We start from the raw sequence: 19,103 nt of genomic DNA, 5'->3' as shown, positions 1-19,103 counted from the left end.
TTAATTATACTCTCTGCCCTAAGAAAGATCGGACTCCAGAGATCCATTTCAAGTTGTGCAAAAGTAGCCGTGAACTGCAAATTAGCCAGCCATGTTTTGTCCTCAACGGTTGCTAAAATCTGGTCTTTCTCTGAAATAGCCCGATACGTAGATCCATCTTTGAAAGTAACAGCGAACCGAAAACTGTATAATTTTAAAAAGAGCAGAATATATGAATTGACACTTTCCCCCACCGTTTGGCTCGATGCAGAGCGTTTCCACATAAAAGCTACGCAAAGCAAGATGGCATTTTTTGCAATTAGGGAACCCACCATGAATGCAGATCTATGTGGTCGCTCGGAGTCGAAAACGACTTGATAGCACATAATTAATCAACCAATGCATTGCAATTAATGCAGAGGGTAAATGAACGCTTCTCCCCCTCCGCAATTTTATTAATTTTTGCATCTGAATTGATTTGGGGACCGCAATGAATGCATTGCAACGGATGCAGAGGACGAATGAACGCTGCTCCTCATCCGCAGTTTTATTGATTAATTTTTGCATCTGAATTGATTTGGGGGCCGCCCGGCTACAAAAAAAAAAGATTCAAACATAAAAGAACACCTATCATACAAGCGGAGCTGCGCGAGTCCTCTGCCCGCTACTTCCGGCGGCGTCGGCTCGCTTTGAATAGCAAAGCCTCGCCTCTGGCCGGCCTTCCCGCCTTCTTCCGGCGGCGCTCTCCCGCTCCCCAGCGGGCTTTCTGTGCGTGGGGATGCTGGGAGTCGTAGTTTGGGCCGCCGGCCCGGCTGGAGCGGGAGGCGAAGCGCTACGTCGCCTCTCCGAGCCCTGGCCGGCGGAAGAGTGGCCGGCGGAGGGGGAGCTGCCGGCAGAGGCCCGCGGCTTCGCTTAAGCGGAAGGATGGAAGCCGCTGCTTGGCGCCAGGGCGGGCGCGGGAGGGGCAGGGGCCGGGCTGCAGCCGGCGGGGTGTCTTCGGGGAACGGACCCGGCGGCCGGGGAAAGGCGAGAGGAGCGGGGGGGCTGCCGGCGGGCGCGGGGGGAGCCCACGGTGAGTATCCCTCCCGTCCTTCCTCCTCCCCGCTGCCCTGAAGGAGGACCGGGGCGCTTCTTGTTTTAGCAGGGGGAGCTTTCTGGAGCCGCCTCCAGCCCGGAGAGCGAGTGGGGGGGACAGTGGCTGCTCGACCCTCCTTGCTCACCTGGAGCCTCCCCCTCGGTGGGGCTGGGCCTCCCCTCCAGCCTGGCCTCTGAGGGTCTGGCAGGATGGGATGGGGCCCCGGCAGCCCCGCGTGGGAAAGCTTGGAGAGCGCTGCCTTTAAAAAGAGCGCTGCACATTGCACACTTTCAACACCCCCCCCAGCTCTACTGTATAAAGTTAAGATAAATTCCTTTTTTATCCTCCCAGAGTTGCTGGGAGTCGGGTGGCATATAAATTTAATAGATTATTATTATAAGGATTATTGTTATTTCCTTTTTTTTTCTTCATTCTTCCAGGGAACTCAGGGGAACTCAGTTATGTTGAGTTTTCTAAATCAGGTTGAACAGTTTGCTTCTTGTTTCAGAGAAAGATGATTTCTTTCTCTCTCTCTCTCTCTGTAGGGGAAATGAATTCCTATGCGGCATAAAGGGAAATGGGTTTCTTCAAAGCCTTTATATTTTTCCAGCTGGTTGGTCCTGGAGCCCCTACTCCTCAATTGCTTAACAATCTTCAGAAATTTCACTAGCATCTAGTTTCCACTCTCATTCTTCTAGGAGTGTAGAAATGGAACAGAAACCTGGCCAGAGATCCATTTCTGCATTTGCACATGGTAGCTATGGAAACGCGGAATGTGTTCTTCCTAGATGCCTGTCTAGATGCCTTTCAGCACATTGCACGGGCCATATACCGTACACAGATAAAAACCCAATGCTGTGTCAAGTTTGCAAAACATGATTATTTTTCCTGTGATATTTAGCATTTAATGGTATACCACAAAGCCAAAGCATGAAAAAAATCTTGATACTTACGTTTTGATGGAGAGAGAGAGAGAGCATCTTTTTTTTTGTTAAAAGTATTTCTTGTAAACAGGTTCCATGAGCATGTACTATTTTAACTGTGTGTGGTTCTTTTTTTTTTTTTTAAAGAAAATCTTAAGGTGCAAGCTACTTAAAACAGGTGATAACTCTTTCTTAGGGTTTTGTTAAGTAAAGCTTGAAATCTTGTAATAATGTAGTTCTGTGATTAGTGAATACAACATCATACATTTTTCAGGAGCATTTGTTCATTGTAGATCCTGCATTCAGGTTACAGTAAGGACAGTGATGCTTAGCACTGTACAGTGTTGTTCATAATGCAGTCATAGGGAGCAGTTTCAAATGCCTGAAATCTCAGGCCTGCTCTTTCCCCCTTGGCTCCTTTCCTGGGAGGAAAAGGGCTCAAATTCTAACATGTTAATGGAATAATTATGAATACGAATGTAACTGAACTTGGATTCCCAAAGAGCTTAATTAAGTTAATAAAGAGTTAATAAAGGAAGAGAAAAATCACATTGAAACAGGTTATGAAGTAATAGCTGGGTATGTGTACATCTTGTGCAAATCAGCAGAGTTCTTATTTGGGACGTTTAAATACTGTAGCTTGGTTCCTTCTGTCAACAGAAAGTTTCCCTAGAGTTTGATTCTCGTAATGGGCAAGCCATGATTTCTGGCTTTTTTCTCCCAAATATGTCAGGAAAGGAAAGCCAAGCGGCTGAAGAAAGACTTTTCCTAAAGACTTTTCCTTTTTCTTTGTGCTCCAAATTAGCCCTTCTTGAAAAAGAAAGTTACATGCATTCATGTGTTATGCTTAGTTAAAATCCTGGATTCAAGCTATTATTGACTGACTTACTCCCTTCACATTTGCTTTCACACATGACTTCCTTATTGAAAAGATGACTGATTTTAGCATTTTGAGCATTTTTAGTGAAGTACAGTAAGAAACCTGGAAACCCTAAGGAGAGAGTAATCTTAATTCTCCTGGCCATGCATGCTTGAAGATAATTGAGATTACAGTATATGGAGAAAAGCTTATACCAAAACCTCTTTTTAAAGTTTCTGACCTTTATATAGATAAATATTTAAACAGAATTTTAGTTCATTGGCCTTAATGTTGAAAAAATAGTGCCTGGATTCATATTTCATGCTAAGCCATTATGTGACTTGTTTGGTTTGGGCTTGGTGTATTTATGTATGTTGTCACTGTGATTCATTCAGCAATGCAGCTCAATAAACCATTGTTCTTGTGCTGTATGACCCTAATTACTGTTTTAGGTTCTCCTAATGTGCAATTTTATCATTTTTATTTTAACAGAGCTTGCGTCACAGAAAAAATTTGATGAAATTAAGAAGGCTAATCAAGCTGCTGTTAAGAGGCTTGTTGAAAATCAATTTAGCTCCTCATCTGAAGATGATGATGATGATGAAGAAATTGAAGGAAAGCATGGACAAATATTGGCCAAAACGTTTACAAAATATACTAATCAGACTGGTAAATTTTTCTATATTGGCTTCTCAGCTTTCACTTTAAAGAGCAACATGCCGTTGCATTAGATATTGATTTCCATATTTCTGATAGAATCTTACCTTTATAGATTTCTTCTGGAAAACTCTTGCTAAACGTACTGAGTCAACCTTTGCTGTGTAGTTTGGACAAAGTATGTGAAATCTTGGTATAATCTGCTCCTGTAAGATGTAGAGTTGCAACTGCTGTTCCTCTCAGTGAGATTGAAATTTGCACTTCAGGACGCAGGTTTGGGGAAGTGAATCATGACCACTCATAGGAGATGTCTGTAGACTTCAGGAAAAGGGTTACCAATACATGAGACAAAAAAGGCTATAAAATCATTGCCAAAACATTGGCCTTTATCATTTTACAGTCAGGCAGAAAATATTCAATGCTATCATTACTTTTCCTAGGAGTGATGGTCAGACAAATTTTTCCTCCAAAGCAAGGCTTATGGTACACAGAGAGGTTGCAAACAACCCCAGGATGAAGGCAAAAGATCTGCAGGCCGCTCTTGCCATGTTAGATGTCAGTGTTCATGATTAGGAAGACATTGAATAAAAGTTGTATGCGTGAAAGGATATGAGGGAGGCAACTACTGCGTCCCAGAAAAATGCATTGCCATCCCTCTCAAGTTTGCCAAATATCACCTGGATAATCCAGATGGCTATTAGAACAAAACACTCCATTTCAACAAAAGACCCTCATCCCAACCATGAAGCATGGCAGTAGGAATATCATGGTTTGGGGCTGCGTTCCAGCCTTAGGACATGAATGGTTCTTTATCACTGAGGGAACCATGATTTCTAGATTGTACCAGCAAATTCTATGAGGGAATGTCCGGGTACTTGTCCATGAAATGAAGCTTAAATGAATGTGCATCTTGAGAATGATCCTAAACACACAAGTAACTCTATAATAGAATGGCTGGAGCAGAAGAAATTTTACATTTTGGAATGGGTGAGACAAAGAGCTGATTTGCCCCAATTGAAATATGGCATGACTTGAAGCAAATAGGCCATGCAAAACAGCCTTGAAATATTAATAAATTGATACAGTTCTGTAAAGAGGATTGGACAAAAATACAAGTGGGTGGGTATAATGGATCAGGCAGACATTTGGTTTAAATCATTGATGTTAAAGGATTTGCAGGCAGCTACTAAATCTAAAGCTGCTTATCCTTTTACTAACAAAGAGTGAATGTTAGCTCAATAAAGACGTAATGCTGTGCACGGTTTTGCGTGTTGCTCATTTACTCAGAATTTTTTTTAGGACTTAGATGAAGCTAAGATATTGTACATCGTAGGACGGGCGAGTTAAGTGTAGTTATAAGATTTACAAATGTACTCATACCACTGTATTATGGAAAATAAAGGAGTTATCTGTGAGACATCTTTTTACAGATCTTTGTAACTGAACAAAAGGATTTGGCAGCAGCATGAGTCACGCTTCTCTTAGCATTGTCTAGTAGGAAAGTTAGAGTCTAGTTCAGAGACATTCTGTAGAATTGATTAAAATGTAGGAGAAATAAATATTTAACACTCAGTGTGATAGAGGCTTGAAAAGAATACAGGTTATTTTGTGATTCTACACCACCTAGCCCTTAGAGGCAGAAGCAACTATCATACGGTATACCCTGGAAATGACTAACATGGAATTCTCAAAGAAGGTCTTGATTACCCATCTGCCTTGATCCTCTAACGTAATAAAAGTTTTGTCATCAATATTTTTCTATTCAAAGATGGAGATGCAAGTGAGCTGGAGCGCACAAAGCAATATATGAATGATGCCTTTCAGTCTGGGGCACTGACGTGCCTGATTTGCATTGCTTCAATTAAGAGAAATCAAGCGGTGAGTATCTTACATTGTGCATATTGCTGTATTATCTTTTCCCCAATCTGTATTTACTACTCTCTTGAAATACCTGTGGTTCCAAAAAGAGACAGCATATCAAGATGCTTATTTGCGATTCTTCCTTTGGAATCTCCGATCACTGTATTCAGAAAATGACATAAGTCCCTTTTTTCCCATTTCTGTGGTGGGTGGATGTATCAACCTGAGTGAATAGAATTTTTATAACAACCGTTTATCATTTTGGTGCCCACATTCAACCTGTCCACATCTGTTATAATTATTTGGGGGAATTTTCAGTATTTGAAAATACTGCTATGTTTGAGTTTACCTATTCTAATAGTAAAATTATCCTTTTTGAAACCTCTGATTTGTCTCTGCAAGGTGCATGAATCTATCTTAGCACTCAGTGCTATTGTCAAGCCCTGATTGCTGCTTATTTTATGAAGCTCAGTCTAGCCTGACATTGGCTGATATTGAAAAAGCAAAGCAAGGCTGCAGATTAGATTGATTTAGATGGAAGATCACCAGTCTGGACACTAGACAGGGAAGATGAAAAAGCATTCTGTAAGAAGCCAATGGCAAATGACTTTTGTATTGTCAAGTAACAACTTGAATGTGTCCACAAAGTCAATGTGAGTTGAGTCAACTCAAGGGAGACTTTATGGTTTATCTTATTACATTGGTATATGGTTCAGTTTTGTCCACGACAGTCCTACAGTTACGATTCTTGTTAGAGGCTAGTCAGATCCTTTACCAATAGGATCATAAAAATCTTTAGAAAATCAATTTTAAAGAAAGCTTTTATAAATGCTACAATATGTAATTTGTATCTGAAACTTGGTATTTTAAGTACTTAAGCAATATGGGTTCACTTTGCTTTGTGTTAAAATACCTTGTTAAACACAAGTAGAGATAGAAAAGTTTGGGAAAAAATAAAGTAAGACAGCTATACTGGTTAATAATTTATTGCTAAGACATCTCTAGCCACAAAATGCTATGTTGCCAACAGGTGAAGATAAACAGAGTTAATGTAGTAGTGAAACAACCAGGTATTTTACATCATGCATAGGCACAGTCTTGTCTTAGTCATTTTCTTTTGTTTTTAAGGATTAAATTTTATTTGCCAGATCAACACATTACTAAGAAGGGCTTCTAACGTATCCTTGTCTTTCTTCAAGGTCTGGAGTTGTTCTGGATGTTTCTGCATATTTCACATGCCATGCATACAGAAGTGGGCGAAGGATAGCCTTTTCTTAGTATCTTCTCCTCTGACAGATGATGATTTTGGAAAAAAGGATTATCCATGGCCATGGTAGGCTTTTAAGATTTTGTTGCAAAAGCTCGTTTATTTACTGGAAAAAAAAAATGAGCAATAGCTTTGAAAAAAGAGAGCAGATATAGCCAGAAGCCTGTACCTTATGTGCTGTAATTTTACCGCAGTGTAACCCCCCACAACTGATAAAATTTACTTCACATTGAAGTATGCTTAGCTAAATTAGAGCATCTTGAATATTGTGTAAGTTAAGAATATCACCTCTGTGATATTTTCACCAGGACTCCAGCCAAAATTGTGCACATTCTCAGCTTTCCGTTCAAAATTGTTGAAACTTGAAAATGCTTACATTTGGCATGACAGTAATCTGTGAATTTATCTGTTAGCCAGTGCTGAGTTGAATTTAGTTCACTGCTTATATCCATCATATCTGTTACAGGCCTTTGGTAAGTGAACTTCAGACTGTACTGTTTATTGCTTCAAACTTGCTGAAAATAACAAATGTAACTGGGGGAGCTGGGGGTGTTGACGACTGACAGGAAGCTCTGGCGTGGGCTGGTCCATGAAGTCACGAAGAGTCGGAAGCGACTAAACAAATAAACAACAACAACAACAACAATAACAACAAGGCAAAACAGTATCTAGGAACAGAAAGGCTGATGTTCCACTCTTCTTTGCCACCCTCGTTGGTATGCTGTCCTCTTGCATCTCCTTTTGCATATTGTTCTTGTTTTTTCGTTTAGTCGCTTCCGACTCTTTGTGACTTCATGGACCAGCCCACGCCAGAGCTTCCTGTCGGTCGTCAACACCCCCAGCTCCCCCAGGGATGAATCCATCACCTCTAGAATATCATCCATCCATCTTGCCCTTGGTCGGCCCCTCTTCCTTTTGCCTTCCACTCTCCCTAGCATCAGCATCTTCTCCAGGCTGTCCTGTCTTCTCATTATGTGGCCAGAGTCTTTCAGTTTTGCCTTGAATATCATTCCCTCAAGTGAGCAGTCTGGCTTTATTTCCTGGAGTATGGACTGGTTTGATCTTCTTGCAGTCCAAGGCACTCTCAGAATTTTCCTCCAACACCACAGTTCAAAAGCATTGATCTTCCTTCTCTCAGCCTTCCTTATGGTCCAGCTCTCGCAGCCATATGTTACTACGGGGAACACCATTGCTTTAACTATGCGGACCCTTGTTGTCAGTGTGATGTCTCTGCTCTTAACTATTTTATCGAGATTTGTCATTGCTCTTCCAAGGATTAAGGGTCTTCTGATTTCCTGACTGCAGTCAGCATCTGCAGTAATCTTTGCACCTAGAAATACAAAGTCTGTCACTGCTTCTACATTTTCTCCCTCTATTTGCCAGTTATCAATCAAGCTGGTTGCCATAATCTTGGTTTTTGGTGCCAGCTTTTGCACTTTCTTCTTTCACCTTCATCATAAGGCTCCTCAGTTCCTCTTCGCTTTCAGCCATCAAAGTGGTATCATCTGCATATCTGAGATTGTTAATGTTTCCTCCAGCGATTTTAACTCCAGCCTTGGATTCCTCAAGCCCAGCTTGTCACATGATGTATTCTGCGTACAAGTTGAATAGGTAGGGTGAGAGTATACAGCCCTGCTGTACTCCTTTCCCAATCTTAAACCAGTCTGTTGTTCCGTGGTCTGTTCTTACTGTTGCTACTTGGTCGTTATACAGATTCTTCAGGAGGCATACAAGATGACTTGGTATCCCAATACCGCTAAGAACTTGCCACAATTTGTTCTGGTCCACACAGTCAAAGGCTTTAGAATAGTCAATAAAACAGAAATAGATGTTTTTCTGAAAGTCCCTGGCTTTTTCCACTATCCAGTGGATATTGGCAATTTGGTCCCTAGTTCCTCTGCCTTTTCTAAACCCAGCTTGTATGTCTGGCAATTCTCGCTCCATGAATTGCTGAAGTCTACCTTGCAGGATCTTGAGCATTACCTTACTGGCATGTGAAATGAGTGCCACTGTTCGATAGTTTGAACATTCTTTAGTGTTTCCCTTTTTTGGTATGGGGATATAAGTAGATTTTTTCCAGTCTGATGGCCATTCTTGTGTTTTCCAAATTTGCTGGCATATAGCATGCATTACCTTGACAGCATCATCTTGCAAGATTTTGAACAGTTCATCTGGGATGCCGTCGTCTCCTGCTGCCTTGTTATTAGCAATGCTTCTTAAGGCCCACTCAACCTCACTCTTCAGGATGTCTGGCTCTAGCTCACCGACCACACTGTCAAAGCTATCCCCGATATTGTTATCCTTCCTATACAGGTTTTCTGTATATTCTTGCCACCTTTTCTTGATCTCTTCTTCTTCTGTTAGGTCCTTGACATCTTTGTTTTTGATCATACCCATTTTTGCCTGGAATTTACCTCTGATGGTTCTAATTTTCTGGAAGAGGTCTCTTGTCCTTCCTATTCTATTGTCTTCTTCCAGTTCCGCGCATTGCTTGTTTAAAAATAATTCCTTCTCTCTTCTGGCTAACCTCTGGAATGTTGCATTTAATTGGGCATATCTCCCCCTATCACTGTTGCCTTTTGCTTTCCTTCTTTCTTGGGCTACTTCTAGTGTCTCAGCAGACAGCCATTTTGTCTTCTTGGTTTTCTCTTTCTTTGGGATGTATTTTGTTGCCGCCTCCTGAACAATGTTGCAAACTTCTGTCCATAGTTCTTCCGGGACCCTATCTACTAAGTCCAGTCCCTTAAATCTATTCTTCACCTCCACTGCATATTCCTTAGGAATATTAGTGAGCTCATATCTAGCTGATCTGTGGGTCTTCCCTAATCTCTTTAGTCTGATCCTAAGTTGTGCAAGAAGAAGTTCGTGATCTGAATTACAGTCAGCTCCAGCTCTTGTTTTTACCGATTGTATAGATGTCCGCCACCTTTGGCTGCAAAGGATGTAGTCAATCTGATTTCGGTGTTGTCGATCTGGGGAAGTCCATGTATAAAGCTGTCTCTTAGGTTGTTGGAAGAGAGTGTTTGTTATGCAGAGTGAGTTGTCTTGGCAAAATTCTATCAACCTATGTCCTGCTTCGTTTTGTTCTCCTAGGCCATGCATACTTGTAATTCCAGATGTCATTTGACTGCCCACCTTAGCATTCCAGTCTCCCATGATGAAAATAACATCTCTTTTAGGCGTGCTGTTCAGTAGGTGCTGCAGATCCTCATAGAACTGCTCTACTTCAGCTTCTTCAGCATCTGTGGTCGGGGCGTATATTTGGATCACTGTGATGTTAGATGGCTTGCCCTGAATTCGAATTGAGATCATTCTATCATTTTTTGGATTGTATCCAAGCACTGCTTTAGCCACTTGACTATTAATTATGAAGGCTACTCCATTTCTTCTGTGGTCCTCTTGTCCACAGTAGTAGATCTGGTGGTCATTTGATGTGAAGTGGCCCATTCCAGTCTACTTCAGTTCACTGACGCCCAAAATATCTATCTTTAATGTTGACATCTTCCCAATAACCACATCCAATTTTCTCTGGCTCATAGATCTTACATTCCAGGTTCCAATGGTGTGTTGATCCTTAGAACATTGGATTCGCCGTTCACCACCAGCACTGTCAGCCGCTAGCCGTCCTTTCGGCTTTGAGCTAGCTGCGTCATCACGTCTGGGGCTAGTTGAACTCATCCTCTGTTCCTCCCCAGTAGCATTTGACCATCTTCCGACCTGGGGGTCTCATCTTCCGATGGTATACCGACATATCTCTGGTTGTACTGATCCATTTAGTTTTCACGGCAGGAATACTGGGGTAGGTTGCCATTACCTTCCCCAGGGATCGTATTTAGTCTGACCTCTCTGTCATGACCTTCCCGTCTTGGGTGGCCCTTCACGGTTTAGCTCATGGCATCATTGAGGTGCTCAAGCTCCAGCACCACAACAAGGAAACGATCCTTTGCTGAAGATCCTTTGCATATTAGGTTGAACTTTTTTATCTGCAGCCTCTGTGCACTGAAGTTTATTTTGTAAACTTCAATAAGTCTGCATGTGCACAAGGGTGCTTTGTAACCCCAATTAATTCTCTATCCATTTCAGTTCTGTAGATATAATTTTTCAGAGGCCTTTCTTTATTCCATTCCCCTTAACAATTAGTTTAAGTTATATTAAGAAAAAATTAGAGACAGAATCCATTTATGCATTTTAAGCGGTGGAAAAGTATTGTTATATTTGCATATAACAGAGCTGCAAGGTAAACATTAAATAGATTTTCAAATATGTTCTTCAATGGCCACTATTTTTTCTTTCCTTATAAAAAGTATAGAGGCAATAATTTTATAATCAGGAGAGAATAGATAGAAGGTAGGTTCTGTGTGTGCAGGTATATACGTCCAAAACCATACATAAATGTTCAGAAGGGAATTGAGCTGTTGCATATCTTTGATTTTAGGGGAACCAAAAAGATTTGTGTTTAGCGATGTCCATCCGCTCATGGAAAGCAATTATCAACAGAATTCATTCCCCTCCTCCTCATCACATCATCTTTCAGCTTCAGAGCAGATTAAGTGGGAACGAAACATTACTGAATGTGGCATTGATTTTTCCCTTTTCAGTCCAAAATGTAGGTTTGAATACAAGCGATCTGAGATTCCTACTAGATACTACTGCTATTGTGGGAAAAATGAGGATCCACCTCTGGATCCCTGGCTGGTTCCACATTCTTGTGGCCAGATCTGTGAGAGGGATTTCAAACCTTCTTGTGGACACAGGTGCCTATTACTTTGTCACCCAGGTATGTAATATTAAGGCAGTTGCTTGTAAGCTATCACAGATATAAGACCGTATGCCTTTTTCAGCAGTTAACATGAAAAGCAATCAGTAAGTTAGAGTTTTGAGATTATAGTCACTTGAGGACCATTTTATCTTATATATGCAACAAAGTGATATTGAGACCAAGGTGATAACGAGGACAAAAAATGAAAGAATTCATCTATAACAATTATGCAAGGTACAGTAGGATGAGATATAATGTTGACCTCAAACAGCCAATGAATTTTTTGGCCTCCTGAGGATTTCTTTGGGCCATTCTGTTAATTTATAAAGCAGTGTCCGGGCAGCTCGAGTTTGCATGCGGGCAGGGAGCATCTCTTACTCCCAAATGTCTGTTAAATTGCAAAAATAATGTCAGTCATGACTATTTACATCATTTGTAAGTGATGTCATTTGTGGGTGATGTCACACTGCAAATGATGTCATGATGTAAAATTGCCTCATCTGAACTAGTTCAGATACAGTAGACTTGTCTGTTATTTCCAGTGTTTGTGTGCATTGGAAGTTTGGCCCATTACATCTGAAGTCTATTAAATTGAGGTTTCAGTTGTATTAGTATATTAATTTCTTGATGTTGTCTTTTGCTTTGTAGGTCCTTGTCCACCTTGCCCAAAGATGGTCACGATAACTTGCTACTGCAAAAAGGCTAAGCCGGTGCCACGGAGATGTAGCACGAAAGAATGGTCATGTCAGCTACCCTGTGGACGAAAATTGCCGTGTGGGCAGCACAACTGTGAAAATCCTTGTCATCAAGGTGCAAATTGTATTGTTCAAAGACTTTGTTTGGCTAATTCCCTGTTAGATTACGTTACAGTTCTCTTATTACTTTGGGCTCTGAATAGATTTGGTGGCTTACAAATCAAATAAATAAAAAATTTCTGTTAATGAGCTTTTCCCTCTCCCCTACCTCCTCAATGGGCAGACCTTTAAAATGTTCTCTTTCCATGCTGTTTTCTAATCATTAGCTCCATCTTACTTTTAGGAGATTGCCAACCATGTCCAAGAGTCAGTAAACAAAGCTGCATCTGTGGTAAACAAATAGCAGAAAGGCAGTGTGCAAGTCCTTTATGGCAATGTGATGAGGTAAGTTTCCTTATAAACAGCAGATTTGTTTACAGCAATATTAAAGATTATAACTACTTAACTCCCATACTTCATTGTCCAGAAAAAATGTGGATTAGCATTCAGAACAAGGGTTTTAAGATTGAAGTAGGGAAAAAAAGACTTCTGTCCCAGTTCACATGTTCAGGAAGTCAGTATGAGGATTGCAGTGTGGCTTGCAGACGCACATGTGCAGTGAATTTGAAATTATCTCCCATCTGCAGACCCTTCCTTCTTCAGCTATTAGAATGATGAAAATTTTCCTAGTTACAGTATCAATTGTAGACAGTTTTTGTACTGAAAGAGTCAAATTCATTTGGCCTGTGTCTGAAATATGAAGTAATCAAAGGAATATATCCTCAAACTTTATTCAGCTAGAAACAAAGGAAGAAATAACTAGGAAAACTTTATTCCAGTGGTGGGGAGTTGGTAAGCCTCTAAATATCATTGGACCCCTATTTTCATTAGCTCTAGCCAATGATTGATGATACTGGGAGATGTTACCCAACAACACATCCTGAGAATTAGAGCTTTCCCATCTGTTTTTTATTCCATGATACAGGACAGGTCCCTTTAAATATTTTGGAATCAAACTCCCATTAATTTCCTACTGGAGAATTGTTTATACTGACTGGGGCTTATAGGAGCTGTAGTCTAGAACATTACTAGAAAATCAGATCAAATAAATATAATTAATTTTCATGTTTTAATTGTTTATGTACTAACTTATTTGGAGAACTTTATTTTTCTTCTTGTATTTTGTTGAATTATATCTGATAAGTTTCTAAGCTCCCTACTTGCAGTTGCTATATATATATTTTCTCACAAGGTTTGTGGCAGAACCTTGTCTTGTGGCTATCATGTCTGTGAACAAATTTGTCATGGTGGTTCCTGTGGAGAATGTCCCAGATCTGGGAAAAGGTCTTGTCCATGTGGAAAGTCAAGTAAGTGTTTCCTTCCCTGCCACCTTTTTGTTCACCATTAAGTCATTTAAGTAATACAATTTTCCTAAACTAGTGGTGATTCAAATTGCATTAAGAACAAGCTGAATATAGAAAAATCACAGCAGTTAAAACCCTACAAAGTACTGGGTTATTGAAAAGTTGCTGTAAATGATGTCCAACATTTCTACTTAGATTCAGTTACATTTGATCATAGGTGTAAAAATTAAGATTTTCAGTTTAACTCTGTCTTGAAGCAATACATTTTTTAGATAAATGTGAAATCACATGGACGTATAACCTTGCATTTTCATTTGTATATTAAATGGCAGCAATTTGAATAGTTTCAATTTGACGTTTATTTTAGAATTTTCTTTGCCGTGTACTGAAGATGTGCCTACTTGTGGAGATAGTTGTGACAAAGTTCTTGAATGTGGGATTCATAGATGTTCACAGCGCTGCCATCGAGGTGCTTGCGAAATTTGTAGACAGGTTAGCATTTTTCTTTCAGTTTATATCCTTTTGAATAGTTTAGCATTGTTTCAGGCCTGTTGAAAGATCTTATTTCAGTGTATTTTCCTGAGGTGCTGAATTCTTTTTCCTTTTCACAGTCCCTTATCTCCTTGAGTTCAAAACTTCCTATCTCCATTATTTCTAGGTGTGATTAAACAGGCCTCTGCCTCTTGTAGTTTCTGGTTTCTTTTGTTCAGAACCAAGATAATGCACATGTAGTTATTCTTTTACTGTGACAAATGGCTTGGGCAAGTGTGTTGGGGCATATTTAAATGAAGCTGATCCAAATAATAACATTCATACTGAATGACACAGGAACAGTGTGTGAATAACTGGGTCACAGTCAGGAAAAGAGGATCCTAACAAGGTACTTGCTTTTCCCAGAAATTGAATTCTAGTGAAAAATCACGGACAGGTAACTGGGAGGTTATTCCAGAGGTGAGGTGGTTGAGAAATGCTATGTTGAAGTAAATAAATAATTAACTGGGTGCCTCCGTCTCAGGAAGATGGGGAAGAAAGTTAAGAGAATGTGGAGCGAAAGGAGAGACATTAACAGATCACACACATATTTCAGAAATGATTATTTATTTATAGAGCATAATTAACTCGATCATTAATTATTATAACCCTACAATGGATTGAAACACAAATGCATCCATTTCCAATCTACAGAAAAGCTGAACTTCCTTATTAGATTACATCCAAAAGATCAATGAAAACAGTTTACAGGCTAACAACAGTCTATCCTAAATTTCAGTATGTATCTACACATCTTAAATTTGTCACTTTACATGCCATTACACGTTAACAGCTCTCCAACCAACATCGATTATTGTAATTATCTATGTAGATTTAAGGGGTTTTTTTCCCCAGTTGTTCCTTTTAATCTGCTCCTTTTTTCTCTAAAGGCTTCTATTTATAGGTCATCCCTTTTATTATCAAGTAACTTGATTCTGACATGCATAATGTATGCCAGCTTTAGTTTCTTTCCATCTGTACCTTAACAGGAAGTTGAAAAGCAGTGTCGTTGTGGAAAGCATATGAAGCAGTTGCCCTGCCATAAGCCATACCTCTGCGAAACAAAATGTACAAAAATACGTGATTGTCAAAAACACCAGTGCAAGAGAAAGGTCAGTGTGGCAGATTAGTGCTGTATTTTAGCTAAATTGGAAGTTTGGTGTCTAAATTTTCTTTGGATCTAAGAAACCATCTAATTAAATACATAAATATGCCAGGAAAAGACAAAGCAGCTTTCATCTTTCCTAGTATGTGAAATAATTATGTATGTAAAATTTACATTTTTTAAAACTGCATTTTCATTTAAATAATTTTTTTTGGTTAGGAATAATCTTATTCAAGAATAATGTTATCTCCTCTACAAAGGACATGCATAATTTGAAGATAGTGACTTTTATTGAACAAGATTATGAAGAGTCCAAAAGGAAAATAATATTTATTTATTTATTTATTTATTCAATTTGTCCCCGCCCATCTCTTCCCATCAGGGGACTCTGGGTGGTTTACAATAATTGATTAAAACAACAACCATACAATAAAATAAAATATACAAATATAAAATTATTCTAATAAATATAAATAAGAGTAAAAAGTAAAAAAGTCCAAGTGGCAGGAGAATCTAAAACAGTCCAAGTGTGGGAGGAGTGGTCTATAGCAGCCATCCCCATGTAGATCTATTCCCCTCTCTGCCCCAAGCAAGGCAGCAGAGCCAGGTCTTCAGACTCCTCCTGAAGGCCAGGAGCGATGGGGTCAATCTCACCTCCGGGGGCAGCATGTTCCACATGGCAGGAGCTACTGCAGAGAAGGCCTGCCTCCTGGATCCCGCCAAATGGAGTTCTCTTACAGACAGGGTCCGCAGCATGCCCTCTCTGCACGATCGGGTGGGAGGGGCTGATGTAATGGGGAAGAGGCGGTTCCTTAGGTAACCTGGCCCCATGCCATGTAGGGCTTTAAAGGTGATAACCAACACCCTGAATTGGACCTGGAAGCAAACTGGTACCCTTTCTAGAAGGCCATAAGAAGTCCATTGTAACATTGGGAGAATAGGTGCAGACAGTGTTTTCTGGCCGCAGCCCCCCTCACTTCATAAAAATGGGGAATCTCCAGTAGTTTTTCCCAGGAAGATCACCTTGGACAGATCCTCTCTGGTTGGAGCAGATGATCTTGCAGATACACTGGTACCAAGCCATAGAGGAATATCTAAGTCAGAACTAATACTTTGAATTGCACTTGGAAACCTATGGATCTGCCTGTTGCCCAGGCTTGAATCCAAATTGAAAGGGCTCTAGATAATCTACATCCTTCAGGGTTTTATAAGAACAGTCTTATGCATGCTTGCTTAGAACTAAGTCCTGCTGTACGGAATAGCATTTACTCAGGGAAATCTGGGTAGGCCTGCAGTTTCGTATAGCAATCCCTATATTTAAGAACTTATATATTTGATACAGTGTTGTCCTGGAAATTGTCCACCATGTGACCAAGTCTGTGGTCGAACGTTAGGATGTCGCAATCACAAGTGTCCTTCGGTCTGCCACAGAGGTAAGAATGAGCAGGAAATCCTGCTTGTAACCTTTCAGACTAAAGGGCATCTGGATCTTTGCCTGCATGTTATGGAAAACATTTACCATGCATAATCACGGATAAGCCAACCCTTGAAATTTCAACCAAAACACCATGAAAAATGCATCATCCGCAGATAAGTTGACTCTTGAATTTTTAACCACAGCAACAGGCAGGAAACTGCAAAGTGTTGTGTCATCATTTAAAGAACCACACAATTTTAAAGCTGTGAAAGGCTTTAAAAAATCTGAGCTCTGGTCTGCAGGTAAGCCAAACCCAAATTTTTGGACATATTTTGGAATCTAAAATTCTGGCTTATCCTTGAGTATATACAGTGGGCCAAAACTTCTCACTCCAGTTTAGGTGCCTTGTTAATTGTCTTGCATCCTGGACAGGGCTGTGTCAGAGATGATAAAATAACAATGAAATATCTTAAAGCATAAGCATTAGTAAAAAAAATCCCCACTAACTCCAATATCATCCATTTTTTATTTTTAATGGATTGATATTAGATAGTTACATGGTTTTCATGAAAAAAAAATTACAGGCAATTTTATCTATCTATCTATCTATCTATCTATCTATCTATCTATCTATCTATCTATCTATCTATCTAATTAATTTAATCACTGCCCATCTCCCCCCAAAATTTGCAACAGCTTGTTTGGCCTTCATCATATTGATGAAAATTACACAGGAATAACCATATAAATCAGTTGCTACACTTTGGCTTGAGGAAAATTTGGCTCACACATTGAACTGACAAATAAGCTTTCCACATAATTATTATTTTCCATTATATCACACATATGCATGCACGCACATAGAGCCCATTTTGTATTCTGCAAAAGTGCTTCAGATTTGTCTGAGGAAACTTTAGAGGTACAAACATGAAGCTTTTGGGCAGATCAGAGAAATGGTTGCTTTCTGGCCACTTGTGATTGAAAAGAGCTCCGTATAGAAGTCATAAATTTGTGGGTTCTCTTCTGAACTTTTGGAAATTACAGAGAAATGGCTACCAGTATAATTGTACTACTGGACAATTCCTTATTCATGAATAATTATGGATTGAGATGCATTGTAAATACGCAGTAGATACATGTGATTCAGAACTGTGAATGAAGGCCTTGTGTGGTACTGGAAATCTTGATTGTGTGATCTGGTACAATGGTAGTCGTAGTTGCTTTGATCGTGAACGATGTGGCATGATCGTTGCCAATGGCTTTCCAAAGTTTGTTAGTTGTCTTTTTTCAAAACTGCTCGATCACAACATGTGTATTAATTTTAGGCAGCTGCTATCCATGCCCTGAAACTGTGGATGTGAAGTGCAATTGTGGCAAAACTGTTCTCAAAGTACCCTGTGGGAGAGAACGTACCACCAAAGCTCCCAGATGCAAAGAACTCTGCAGGTTAGTATTTGTTTATTTTATCTATTGTTTTTTTAATTAAACTTGTACAGTAGGGAGTATGATACACATCAGGTGCATCTTTGGGAACTTACAAAGGTTGGGAACTTTTGTTTCCGGTTTTTCTTTTTGTGCCTTTGAGTCAATGTTGACTCCTGGCAACTGCCTGGCCATTGCCTGCTTCCTAGGCTGAGAGAAAGTGACCGGCCCAAGGTCACCCAGCTGGCTTTGTGCCTAAGGCGGGACTAGAACTCATGGTCTTCCGCTTTCTAGCCTGGTGTCTTGACCACTAGACCAAACTGGCTCTAGTTTGGTCTAGTTTAGTAGGCAGTTAAACTGATGCTCCTATACCAGGTACTGTAGGTATTTTAAAGAAGACTAATTCTGTTGCTGTTAACCATTTAAGAAAGTAAGAAACCAAGCTTTACCTAGTCTATCATTTTGTACACACAACTGTGGCTAACCAGTTGTCAGTGGGAAGCCCAGTAACAGGTCAGGAGCAGTTTAGCACTCTTTTCCTTCCTTGTGGCCCTTGGCCAATTGTAGTTAAAGGCATACAGCCTCCTGTAGTGAAAATAATGTATAGCTATATTGTAGCCTATATTGTAACTGTGAGAGCCAGTTTGGTCTGGTGGTCAAGGCACCAGGCTAGAAAGCGGGAGACCATGAGTTCTATTCCCGCCTTAGGCATGAAGCCAGCTGGGTGACCCTGGGCCAGTCATTCTCTCTCAGCCCTAGGAAGGAAGCAGTGGCAAACCACTTCCAAAAAACTTTGCCAAGAAAACTGCAGGGACTAGTCCAGGCAATCACTAGGAGTCAAACACTGACGCAAAGGCACAAAAAAATTGTAGCCTTACCCTCCATGAATTAAATTGTCACTGCATTTTCTGATAGCAAATTCCACAGTTTTAATTCTACTCCATGTGAACAAGACTCTCCACCCTTGGTTACACAAATTGCCCAGGTAATATTATGAGAGGGGATAAATTAAGTGTGATTGCTTCCTCGTCACTGTGAATAATTTTATGACTCTCTATCATATCCTCCATCTTAGTCACCATTTCTTCTTTTTCACCATTATGACTTCACTCGTAATGGATGTTCTGGCCACTTGAGTGTTCTAGTTTTTT

General features: G+C 40.1%; 1 protein-coding gene across 1 annotated transcript in view; it reads left to right on the top strand.

Moving 5' to 3' along the window:
• The first annotated feature begins 888 nt into the window (after positions 1–888).
• NFXL1 (nuclear transcription factor, X-box binding like 1) overlaps positions 889–19,103 on the top strand; it is a 45,076-nt gene continuing 26,861 nt past the window's right edge. The window contains exons 1-12 of the mRNA XM_063309657.1: positions 889–1,051; positions 3,329–3,505; positions 5,262–5,371; positions 6,553–6,686; positions 11,219–11,397; positions 12,028–12,189; positions 12,418–12,518; positions 13,366–13,480; positions 13,845–13,969; positions 14,998–15,120; positions 16,456–16,546; positions 17,856–17,976. Coding sequence (XP_063165727.1) covers positions 904–1,051; positions 3,329–3,505; positions 5,262–5,371; positions 6,553–6,686; positions 11,219–11,397; positions 12,028–12,189; positions 12,418–12,518; positions 13,366–13,480; positions 13,845–13,969; positions 14,998–15,120; positions 16,456–16,546; positions 17,856–17,976 — 1,586 coding nt within the window. The 5' untranslated portion in view covers positions 889–903. The remainder of the gene's footprint in view (positions 1,052–3,328; positions 3,506–5,261; positions 5,372–6,552; positions 6,687–11,218; positions 11,398–12,027; positions 12,190–12,417; positions 12,519–13,365; positions 13,481–13,844; positions 13,970–14,997; positions 15,121–16,455; positions 16,547–17,855; positions 17,977–19,103) is intronic.

This window comes from Candoia aspera, chromosome 8 (genome assembly GCF_035149785.1).
Source record: "Candoia aspera isolate rCanAsp1 chromosome 8, rCanAsp1.hap2, whole genome shotgun sequence".
NCBI lineage: Eukaryota > Metazoa > Chordata > Lepidosauria > Squamata > Boidae > Candoia > Candoia aspera.
This window is presented reverse-complemented; position numbering and strand designations above follow the sequence as displayed.